General features: G+C 41.4%; 1 protein-coding gene and 1 pseudogene across 1 annotated transcript; one reads left to right on the top strand and one right to left on the bottom strand.

The window, feature by feature from the left end:
• The first annotated feature begins 5,896 nt into the window (after positions 1-5,896).
• LOC114745813 (RING-H2 finger protein ATL43-like) lies at positions 5,897-7,562 on the top strand. The gene has a single exon (XM_028933975.1). The coding sequence runs from the start codon at positions 6,051-6,053 to the stop codon at positions 7,455-7,457; it is 1,407 nt and encodes a 468-aa protein (XP_028789808.1). The 5' UTR covers positions 5,897-6,050; the 3' UTR covers positions 7,458-7,562.
• A 2,293-nt stretch (positions 7,563-9,855) lies between these two features.
• LOC114745809 (chaperone protein DnaJ-like) lies at positions 9,856-12,118 on the bottom strand (annotated as a pseudogene).
• Positions 12,119-12,642: the final 524 nt, after the last annotated feature.

Genomic DNA, 12,642 nt, shown 5'->3' on the forward strand with positions numbered 1-12,642 from the left:
TAGAAGAGAATGAGCCCAGGAGACACATAAGACTGGTACTTTTCCTTTCTTGTTGAAAACGTCTGAAAAGAAAGCAGCCAGAAAATAAAATAAAAGTGGAGGATGGAGTGGGAGAGACTTACCGAGGGAGGAAGGAGGAGGAAATAGGGAGATAGGAGAAAGGTTAAACTTGTGACCTCTGACGCCTGAGAGACCTGCAGATCAGATCATCAGAGAGTAACTAGTGCCTGCTACGTGCACAATAGAGAGAGCTGGGGTCAGAACTCAGAAATGACTACACCATTACGCACCTTAATTTGTTCTCATTTGCGGACAAAGAAACACGAAAAGCTTTAGCTTTAACCATCTCTGTTCGCTTTTTCAAACTATTTGGACTGTGTTGGAGGGTGAGAGGGTGATGTGTGAATGCGGATTGTGGAGTAATTACTTCGTATTAAAGGGGGGGGGGGAAAACAGAGACCTCCGAAGTTATGACTATGATTTGATGATAAAGACGTCATCTTCTTCTAAGTACTAAACAAAGTGAAAAAAGCCACATCAACTAATGCGACATGAAAAACGCAAGGGAGTAAGAAGAGGAGAAGTAGGGAAGTGATGAAGTGGGTTTTGAAGGAGGCGAGGTGGGCGGAGCTAATTTGTGGTAAATGGTTCATGGAGAAGAGAGAGCGGCGTGTTGTGTGCAAAGGGGAAAATAAGGGGAGCAGTCATTTTCAAACGGGCAAAAAGAAGGCACTGTTACTTAATACATACAGTCTCCTACGGCGGCGCCGACAACTATGTTAAGGGAATCAAAAGAGGACAGGCAGCAATATCCCAAGCCGACAACATCTTTTGGTCCTCTCTGATCACACCTCTCTCGTCACCTCAAAGCATCCATCGCTTTCCCACCTCCACCTTTTGATCCGATGGTTTTAAATTCCTCGATCTTTACCTCTCCTCCCAAACCCGCGGACTTTTACAACCAGTATCATGTAATTACATGCTTCTTGCTCTTCAATTCCCGGCGAGACTGGTCTACAAAATGATATTAACTATCATAGATTGATAAAAGATGGGACATGGCCTGGGTAGGGAAGGAGGGTTTTAGGGCTGTGTTTGTACATGCATATATGCATGGAGACATGCATGTGTTTTCCCCCTGGTGGGATATTCCCGCAAGTCGACGCTGCGTACTCCAAGTTCGTCTTCAGTGTAAATTCACTTCTGCAGCGACCAATAATACAAGGCTCTGTATTTTTGCAAATCCCCAAAGGCAAGTTGGCTAGCTTGCTAGCTGCTTACCGATTCATTATTTGTCCCGTTCCAGGGAAATATTTAATGAAAAAACAATGACAATTATTTGGGAAAAAAATATTGACCGGGAAGTCACCTTTTCCCTTATTGTAGGGCGGGCAGAGGGCAACGGGCAGTATCTTATCCTAATGCATTTCCTGTACAAAGAAGTCAAAACATGGCGGACGAAATATCCAAGTCTTCCACTTCAAGAAGCGTTTTAGGCGAGCATCAAGGGGCTATGGCCTGTGTCCGCGAGGAGTTAGGATGGAAGCAAAATGGGATCCGGTTTTTTTTTTTTTTTTTGGGTGGCAACAAAATAAAGGAGGATGTGTTGGGGGGAAAGGCATGTGAAGATGTCGGGTGGACCCCACAAAGGGGGGAAATAAAAGGTAGGTAATATCAACATCGGGTGTCAGTGGCAACTGCAAGCACAGCACAGACGCTGCTTCAGAAGGTTTTACTGTAACAGTATGCAACTCTCTACGTGTCTTATGCACATACTCTCCCCTCTCTCTCTAAATGCAACCTTCAATTATTCAAATTGTTAATTCAATCACTCTCAACCTGTCCAATATACGGTAGCGTGTCATGTCTTCTTAATTTTGTAAGGCAGAGTTATTCTCCACAATGCCATCACCTCAATTCTTGTCCGTTCAAGGCCTCCTCCCCAGAAAAATTAGCACATACTGATATCAAAAATTCAAAATTCGGTCCTGCCGTCCCAATTATTAACATGACATATTAACGGGAGAATTACTGAGACAAAGAAAAAATTACTAAAAAAGTCTTAATAACTAATGAAATTATAAAAAATATATTTTTTTAGTTGAGACTTCATAATAATTCTCCCAATATTAATTATCAGCTTGGCATTGGCAGCATGCATTTTGCATGTTGCTGCAGATCTATCACTTTCTCCCTGTCTCTCCCATTACATCTTATGGACAACTAGTGCCCAATGATCGACGACGCTGAAGGGAGCCTGCAGCTTTTGGACGTACGCGCGTAGCAGTGATTAACCAGCACCATAAAGGAATATGCATTCCCCAAAATGTGAGTAATATATATATATATATATATATATATATATATAGAAGCATCTACGGATTGATCAGATCGTTTCATTAATAATTATTAACAACCGTTAAAATTAACCTTCTTAGTTAATCACTCATGTAACCCAAATTCCTTGCCTGACATTCTATATGATGTGGACATATCCACAGAGCAATGAGCATGTCCGGAGGTTCTCTCAGTGGGAGAGAATATTATATAATAACGATCGAGACCCCACCATTTTGCACTTGCTGATAATGAGCCCCCCACCAATACATTCTAATTGATCCTCTCTCACTATCCCACATCACCATTGGCCCAAACACGGACAAAACAGGCCAAATATCTTAAGCTTCAAATATATATATATATATATATATATATAATATAACCCTTCTTTCTTTCTTTCTTTCTAATTAAGCTGGGGTGAGCAATCAGGAGGCTAATGATGCAGCTAGACAATAAGGCCCTTTTCTGTTTTCGGCAGCAAAATTATTTGAGTTGTCCTTTGTTCCTTTTCTCTGTGCTTTGTTTGTGTAACAGGGGAAATGAGCCCCGAGTATTTTTGCTTCCACTGTACGTACAGGTTTCAAAAATTCACAGAGACGAAAAGGGAAAGCGAAGGTGCAAATATGGGAAAAGGTAGAGTACCGTAGGAGTGAAAGTAAAAGTGAAGCACAGAATTATGGAAATGGTCTCAGGTCCTGTTTGCTATGTAATAGAAGCACAGCCATCACATTACATATTTGGGCAGTGTTGGTTCTGTTACATGACATTTCTTATTATTCTACATTTCGTGTTTTTATTATTTATGAATAAAAAAAGTACGAGAATAATTTATTTATTTTCCGTTTACATGATCGTGCCAGCTTCCCACAGGCTCACATGATGGCGCGGGAAAGCATGGGCACTGTAGGTCTTCCATTAGTGGGCTTTTGCACCCCCTCTCTTGTGTGGACTTTAATCGGGTAAAAGCCCATCGAGGTAGAGCCTAGTCTAGAAGAGGGCCAGTTCATGGTTAAGGCCTGGAAAGGATTAAGCCCAAACTATGATGGGCTGTAGGAAGATCCAGCTCCCACGCATTGGTGGGGCAAGGAGAGGATCGATGATAACCCTAATACTACTTCGGGTCCTAATTATAAAATATTATCTGTAGACTAAAAATAATACCTTATAATTAAGACTGGGGGTAGTAGTAAGTTATTTCAAAAAACAACTGATTCTTCGAGACTTCAAGTGAATCGATTGGTACAAGGTATTAGCATTTAGGTAACTCAGCACTCGTTTTCTGTAATTGAAGTTTCTTGGTCGAGTCTTGAGAACAGGAAAAAAATTAGTAAAATGATGGGTTTTTAACATGATCAGTTTCCTTTTTGTATCATAACATTTTTATAAAATTCATATGTGATCCTTGATGCCACTCATTAACGAATGCTATGCAGTATACACATGAGAACGTGAAATTCAAAGTCCAAACTCGTCAGTATCCTGTGTTTGACATTATTGCATTTAGGTGGGCTGTACATTTAAGTTTTACCTTTTCAGGGATATATATATACTCCTCCGGTTCTAATTATAAGACCCAATTAATTTATTTGAGGAGATTGAGGAAGTGAGTTAAGTTAGTTATTTATAATAAATAAGTGTTGTCATTCCTAAAATATCCTTGCTAATTAAGTATATTGGCTAAAACTATCATTATTAGAAGGATTATCTTGGAAAAAAATGCATAAATATAAGAGACAAAATGGATTGGGTCTTATAATTAGGACCAAATAAAAAGTCAAATTGGGTCTTATAATAAGGACCGGAGGAGTACCTAAATCCAGGAACCTAATTCAAAATCAGGTTAAACTTACATGCACTGATATGTTAATTTTTCCAATATTGCAGTATAGGATGGTAAGTCATGCCTCTTAGAAGGAGAATTTAATTAAATTTCTCAAGCAGTAAAAATTTGGTCAAATGGACAGCGAAACCTGTACAAAATCATTTGCATAAAATACAAACATGGAAATAAGGGAACAACCTCCTCAATTGATACCAACGACTATTCGGTCCGCGTAAGGACCTGCCCTCTATGCCCTATAGCTCACTTGATGGAGAATTTCGTGGACTGTGGATTATTGTAATGTTCAGATCATTTGGCAATAATTTTCACTGCCTAACTTTATAGAATCGTCACTGCCCCAGCAGCAAAGGGGGTTATCTCACACTCCCTGTCTTCTTTTAGTGTTTCACGGTTGTTACAGTGATCGGCAAACAGGGCAACCATAAACTAAACGATCCTGACAAACAACAATCTCCACATGTATTGCTTCTGTACGTTGGAAAGGATACAGTTCCACCGTCATGGAACTGTTAGGTTTTAGAAGCTACCGCTATACATTCCGCAAATCAAAACCCTGTTATCCTCAAGCGTTTCCTGCAAAACTCATAGTCTGCTCCATGATGTCCACTGTAGTGTTTGTGCAGCCCATAAGGTTTATCATATTGGTACTATTCCCAACACACGCTGTGGAAGTTTCAGCATTTTCCGAAAATGGCAATCATGATGGATTATTGACATGGCAAAAAGCTTCAGGACAGTTCTTCCTCTTCGCTTTATTGCGACGCATAAGGATCTTTCCCATGGACACTTACACTGACCCTTCCTATGTCAGGGCTCCATAGCATATTTTCAAACTCCATTATTCACTGCGCCACAGGTCCCACGTCTTCCCCCCACTCACTACCCACTCATCCATGACTTTCTTCTACTGTTACAGACCTCTCAAGCATTATTGGATTCAAAGCTTTCAATTTTGACAGTGAAACATTAATTATAAACAATTTTTCTTTTTTAAAAAAACATATTCCCAGGTGGCCCATAATTAGCAGATCACAGTGATGGTCCTCTCCGCAGTCAAATGAACTGGTGCACCATTGCTTAGGCTATCAATATTAACTAATTATTAATCGCCAATGCATGCAAATGTGATGGGCTTTCAAAAATAGGTAAAGAGGCAGATCTTGACGCGCTCAGTAATTTATACTTGACTATTCAGATACAAAGGGGAAGACCAAATACACACAACATCAAGGCGCTACATGGGTCGATTGTATTATAGCTACAACGTAGGGGGAAAAAGGGCCAAAAGGAGGGGAAAAATACAAAAAGGAAAAACAAAGAAGCCGATAGGCTATATAAATGTGGACAAGGTCTTTGCAACTGTTGAATGATATATGTCCCTGATTGATAACGAAAAGGCGTTAGAAATAGATCAACGCAGCCCCTGTAACGGAAGAACCAACCCCTGTTTTTTCTTCTCTCTTTTCCTCTCCGCCTCTTGTAACTCTGTTCATGTTGTTCGATTATTGTCTGAGGTTGGTCGGTGTCGTTTTCCAATGTTTAATGTAAAATTTCTAGTGCCTAGAGAAACGTGGTTTCGATTATTGTCTAGTTACGTGACAACAATGAACTGTAGTGGGTGTTTATTTATACGGTAGGAGCCACATTTAATATTGAGTTTTAGTTTAAACCTATCGCTCTTTGTCCGTCTCTCTGTATCTTTTTCCCCCCTGAATCCCTACCATAGAATCTCTCCCAAAATAGCCCCCTCTCGGCTCTCACCCCCTCCGTTCTTCTCTTTCATGAAAATATATTATTTGTTAATCCCTTTGTCTCCTCAGATTACATTATAGTCACTTCAAACACCGAGCATCACTCTCGCTCGCACATGGGTGGTGCGCCTTCTTTCAAGCCATTCACCAGATTTTTCTTATTCTTCTTCGTCCTCCCCACCACAATCATACTCCTTGCACCGACTGCTGCTGGTGAAACCCCATCTTCTCCTTTAGGCTGGACCGATTATGAAAACGCCACGGGAAAAAATCCGCCTCCGCCTCCGCCGCCATCGGGAAGTCAACGTGGCGGAGGAGGAAGAGGGTCTCCGTTTAAGCCGAGCGTGGTCGTTCTAGTTGGGGTGATGACAACCCTGTTTTTTCTTACCTTCCTCCTCCTCCTCTATGTTAAGCACTGTAAACCAGAGGAGGAGCCGCTAAGGAATTCGCATACAAGCGCTGGTTATTCAGGGAGGAAGAACTCCGGCATTGACAGGGTGGTGATCGAGTCGTTACCCATTTTCAGATTCGGATCGTTAAGGGGCCAAAAAGAGGGGCTTGAATGCGCCGTTTGCCTGACCCCGTTTGAGTCCGTGGAGGTTCTTCGGTTGCTTCCAAAATGCAAGCACGCCTTCCATGTCGAGTGCGTGGATACGTGGCTGGACGCGCATTCCACTTGCCCGCTTTGCCGGTACCGGGTCGACCCAGAAGACATCCTCCTGGTTGGGGACGCCAAAATTTGGCCGCAGAATCAACCCATTCCACCGATACAAGAGATTTCTGAAAATCCGCAGCATTGTACAGACATAGAGAGCGGCCTTGGACAGGATTCACAGAATCTGTTCGATTCAAACTCGATTCTAAGGCGCGTCTCCGGGAGGCACTCATCCGTAGGGGAGAGAGGAGGAGGAGGAGGAGGGGCTGGTGGTGGTGGGCTCTTAAAGATTATATTCCAGCATCGAATCAGCGTGGACGGCGAAACGACGCCGACGCCAAGGCAGAAGAAAACGGCGCTGCTTAGGATGTCACTGGACAGTGCAATGTCGACGAAGAGGAAAAGAAACGAGACCGGTAAAGCAAGGGAAGGCAGTGAGTGCGATGGCGCAAGAAAAGATGGGTTACTGCTTACGGAGAAGGAGAAGAAGCACAGGGTGGAACACAGGATCATAGTGTCTCCGTCAGAAAAGGCGAACGGGCTTAATCAGAGATGGAGCGACGTACAGCCGTCGGACTTACTATACCTGACGTCGGAGATGATACTGAGCGAATCGCGTTCCTCATCGGGGCCGTCGCTTCCAGGGCCTCAGCAACAGAATGTGCAGCTGCCACTGTACCGGAGCACAGGAGATACGCGTACGGGGGCAATAAATGTGAGGAGCTTGTCGGAAATCACGGGATTGAGCAGGACGAGGAGAGAGGAAGGGGAGCATCGTCATCGTCGGGCAGAAGAAGAAGAGAGACAGGCGGGAGTAGTATCGAGATGGTTGGCCTGGATCTCTCAGTCGCAACGATCTGTACGGTAGCCATTGAATTCTCGTCTCGTCTAGTCTCAGCTCATACGGAGAATGCTCTTTCTGACAAAAACGTACTGCCCATTAAATTTTAGTTGTAACTTTAGCATTGGCCTTAGCGTTTAGGGTAGAGCAACTAGAGAGGAAATGGGATCAAATTCAATTGTCCATCCATTATTTTCACTAATACCACCCTTCGTTAACTTACTCAGTTTAGATTTTAAAGCATGGAATTTTTATTTTTAAGCACCAAACACACAGTACTATAAATTAATACTGCGCTATGATACGAACCACTTTCAATAGTAAAAATTTACTATTGTCCAAGAACCGCAGGAATGAAAAAGTGAAACTGCATGCAGCGCAATAACAAATTGTTTTTCATGTAAGGCCCGCAGGGACACATATCAGGACAATCATGGTTATTGTCAAAATCAACAAGTGCGATCTTGTTTAGAGTTAGATAAGTATTTTGTTCCAGAATTAGTTTATTTTTGAAAAGATATAATTTTTTCTCAATATGCTCCGATTTTCCAGTCATTGCAATAGCAAGGAAATTTTTATTAAAACATAGTTACAATGAACATAATTAAAAACAATATTACAGAGAAACATAAAAATTTGAGAAAATTATAACAGTGGCATGCTGTTGATGATATACATAGAAGGCAGCCTTGTTGAAGAAAGCGCGAGAAGCGCATAAAAAGGGGTGGGGATGTGTGAGTAATGGAGAGGGGAGGGTGAGAGTAGGGAATGGAAGGAGACAGCCACTGATACCGAAGCGAAGAGGGAGCATGTGAAGAGGAGCATATTTGCGTAATTTTGCATTCCCCACGCACACAGCCCTGGGCCTCTGTCCCCTTCTCTAATTGTTCACATCTTGAAATTTGCAAATGAGTCCAGAATCGGTCACTAATTAAACCATTCTGTAATCAAGGTTACTCAGAACCGGACACTCGTGTTTCTTGTCTCACCTTTCCTACTTATTATTTTTAATACTTTTCAAAAAGGTAATGCAATGGCAAAATCTTTTTATGGTTTGTGGATTATGAGGAAGGCATTATCTCCGTGAATGCCCCTATACATTTAAAAAATAAATAATAAGCGCCCTCCTTTTCTTTACTGGATTCACTTGTGCTTCATCCCAACTCACACCCATCCCTTTAATGCTTCCCCTTGTCGTTAAGCATAAAGACATAACTATTGCAAGGGGTAGCAAAGTAGATACAGAGCGATTTAGTATCGGAATTTATGGGTGAGAGATTAGAAAGTTGCGGGCACAATTGCACATAACATGGCAAATACAACCACGCAATGTGCTCTCCCTTTATTCCCGCAAGAGCTAGAAAATACCGAGGATCTGCAAACCTAGTGCCGACGCAATGATAATCTATAGACAGTGACAAGTCTTCGGTCTTAAAAATCAAATGCGGCTCAAAATAAGATCGTACCCTGGCCCCCTCGCTGCTCTCCGTACTAGCGTTGTGGCGATACAAGACTAGGACCTTAGCAGCATGAGCATGTGCGGACGGATGGGAACAACTCGTGGGCTCTTCAACGCCGCAAGAGCTTTGTAAGTACTTCAGTTGTGGATTGGTCGCGGAGGACAAGGAAGCCCAACGTGGGAGCCTAACAGCGTTTTTAACACTGAACAGAATTTCACTTCCGCTTGATAGCCACACAACAGGGCGATCGAAAGGAACAACGGGGAAACAACAAGCTTCGTTCCACTACCCCAACCAGCCTGCTTATTCTCAACTGATTTAAGTACTGTTCCGTGTACTCGGTTCTGGCAAATGCCCCGAATGTTCCTGCCCCGATAAGTTATATCAAAACCGAAAAGCTTCTTAGATTTTTGAGGCGGACGATGTCAGTTCCCCTGATCATAAAATTTTGTGCATTTTTTTCAGGAGTTCGCAATGAATTCCTTTTTTTTTTTTTTGGTCCTTTTAAATAACAAGCAGATTCTTATACAAGTCAACATTCTATGACTGGGCATTTGTCCAGAAAAAGTAACTACGGTATATTTTAATTACAAGTTACAACATCATACAGCTACAAATTTCACATGCACATTGTCCTTTCACTAATTTAAGATGAACGAAACAACCTATGAATATTTGTAAAGTCTATCTATTTAGATTAGGACTAGATATAAAGGTTTTCCGGATATTTCAAGGAGTTCACGTATCAGTAAAATGATACTGAACCCATTTTGATACATTACAGAGCAACAAATTCACTTTGAATGAAAAGAACACGATTCATAAGGAAAGGTTTTAAGTGATGTCACCTACAATTGCTAACGATGGGTAGAGTTTCTATCGGGTTCAATAACATAATAGCTCGTTTGATAATAATTTTATAACTTGTTGGAATTCAAAAAATTCCCCAGACAGATACCAAACGATTTTAAGAGTTTTCTCATCCAAATCCACCTGAGACAATTCGATCCTTCAAGCTTTTAGGAACAATCTTAATCCTCATACATATTTTCAAACTTAAGACTCAGATAGCATGGTATTGACATTACCTCCTATATCCCCCACTTAAGACTACAAACTAAAGAAAGTTGAACTAAAACCTTTTTATACACAGTATCTTTGGATGAGGCAAATGCGAAACATGCTGTTTCTTTCCTATTATTTGATAACTAAAAGACTGTAAGAATGATATTATTGTAATCCCTCAAGATAATAGAATTGAAATGAAATACCAATAGCCCCTGGATCGAGTGGAATTTGATACTCTTTAAACAGGATATGGTCCTGCAGAAAACTAGTACTTATTTGGGACTTGACAATGCCGAATATACATTAGCTGATAATAGCAAATATCATATGATTGTAAAACAAAAAAAATAAAAAATCGAAGCAGAATTAACTTTCACTTTTTAAAATGACGCAAAAGCAATATGTGGGATGTCAATTTGGCAAGCATACCATTTTTTGAGGATCAACATACAAGAATGTTTTCTATGCAAATCATCAGTACCAATTATCAATATAATCAATACATACATAAAATCTATAAAATCTACAGCAAATACCACTATTCATCAGCCACAAACATTAGCTATTTTTTCAGTCTTCATACAATAAACAAAAGAATGTGTTTACTTTCTTCAAAATAAAGAAGCAGCGCCAGCTAATGAAAATGAACCAGTGATGATAGCAAAGAATTAATCAGCTACTTATGTACAATTTATAGAAGTATTTAGGGCAACAAGAATGTTGCCAAATTCATTTTAACAAGGGAGGAACCAGCCATGGTTTGGCATTAAAACAGATCAGTAACTTCGATCCTTTGTTTAAAAAAACTTGCTGAAACAACTATATGGCAAATAGTACAAAGTTGCACGCTATCAAGCACGAAGTAGTCAGTTAAATTAACAGAAATCTACAAACAAGTAACAACTAAATGATACTGAAACAACAGTACCTACACGTTTTCCAGCCAAGCATCTTCAGCTTTCTTTGGTCTTCCGAAGAAAGCACAGGCACGCCCGTTCCCGCCACATCAACCGCCAAATTAACAAATTTCCTTCCATCAAATCTTCATACTCTACAATCAAGGCATTCTCAACAACAAATTGCTCTAGCTCTACAGCAGTTAGGAACCCAAGTGCTTTTCAACTGATCTGAGCAAAGCGTAACCTCAAATTTAGTTTATAACAATAAAGGATTCTCCTGGGGCCTTCCTCGGTCTTCCTCGCTTCCGCCCACTAGATCCCGAGCCTGAACGGATCCCATTAGAAATACCTCCGGCCTTCGCCGTCTTTGCCACAGGCTTTGCGGCCGCCACGGGTTCTGCTTTATTCCAACCATTCTCTGACTGCCGGCCATATTGAGATACGGGGGGCGTCCAATTTGGAAATCCTGAAGGGGTCGCAGCTTCTTTGCCGACGGAATTAGCAGTGGCTAAAGTTAATGGAAAGAATCCCCAGCAACAATAATAGGCCTCCTGGCCTGCCACAAGAGGCGGCAATGTCGGGATCGAAACCCCATGGAACGATCTCTCGCAGTTCTGGCACCTTAGACAACATCCCTCGTAAATCTTAGGATACTCGCACAGCAAATAACAGTAAGGGCAGGCCGTCCAGAAGGTCGACGGATTCCGTCGTGAATTTTCATCGGCTCCAGCGTCCCTAGTGGCGGTGCCATTATTCCTGAAATCAAACCCCTGGTTCCCACCACCAGCGAACCCCGCTCCGGCTCTTCGGACCGGCAATTTTTCTTGATGAGCCCAGCCGGGCCCGCTCAAATCAACCGGAGAGAAGGAACCAAGCTCCTTGTCGTAGAGCGACTTTTTGGCAGGATCCGATAGAGTAGCCCATGCCTCGGCGACGAGCTTGAATGCATGATCAGCGTGTGAGAACCTGTTCTTGTCAGGGTGGAGGAGAAGTGCGAGCCTCCGATATTGCTTCTTGATGAGATCTGTGTCGTCCGATCGGCGATCAACTTGAAGAATAGAGTACCAGTCAAGGTGATTGTTTAATCGGTTATCAGCGGCGAGAAGGACGTCAATGACGGCCAGGATTTGATCGGAACCCTCTAGAAGGGGTTCGGTTTCTTGGGCCAAAATGGCAAATTCTCTCGAGCCGCTGAGATCCCGATCGGACAAGAGCTTTCAGCGACCCCAAGCAAACGTTCAGCTTCTTCTGCTTTCTCCATTTTCTCAATTTAAACAGGGAGATGGGGGGTTGCTTAACTGGGAACGAAGTTGCAGGGAGAGTTTGAAGCCAAATTGAAAAATTCTTTTGGAATTGGACAGTAATATAATCAAGGTTAAGATTCAATCAGCCAGCGCTACGTTTTTTATTTAAGTTAATTTCTTCTGATGCACTTTTTAATTTCCTTGGAAATAGTCTTTTTTTTTTTCCTAACTGTTTTAGCACCTTATAAATTCTGTTAATTTCAATATATTATTTTGCCTTTTATTCAAAAAGAAAAATTAATACTTAGAAAAGCATGCCAAAATATTATGAAGCACAAAATGTTTTAGTGACACACTTAAAAAATACTTTAAAATGATGAATTAACCTTAACTTACTAAATAAATAAATAATATAATATTATTAAATGTTGTCAAAATGAAAGTCTTTCTCACCATGCTTTCGTAGCTTTTTGTGAATTGCTTTAAGTCCCGTTTGGAATGGTTTATAAGTAGCTCTTTAATCGTGATTTGTGAAATACAA

The sequence above is a fragment of the Neltuma alba genome, unplaced genomic scaffold (genome assembly GCF_004799145.2).
Source record: "Neltuma alba isolate B1F8T4 unplaced genomic scaffold, ASM479914v2 tig00004831_pilon, whole genome shotgun sequence".
NCBI classification, from domain to species: domain Eukaryota; kingdom Viridiplantae; phylum Streptophyta; class Magnoliopsida; order Fabales; family Fabaceae; genus Neltuma; species Neltuma alba.

What these genes read in the sequence shown, in the direction of transcription:
- LOC114745813 (XM_028933975.1), top strand. Translation starts at nt 6,051, where the DNA reads ATGGGTGGTGCGCCTTCTTTCAAGCCATTCACCAGATTTTTCTTATTC.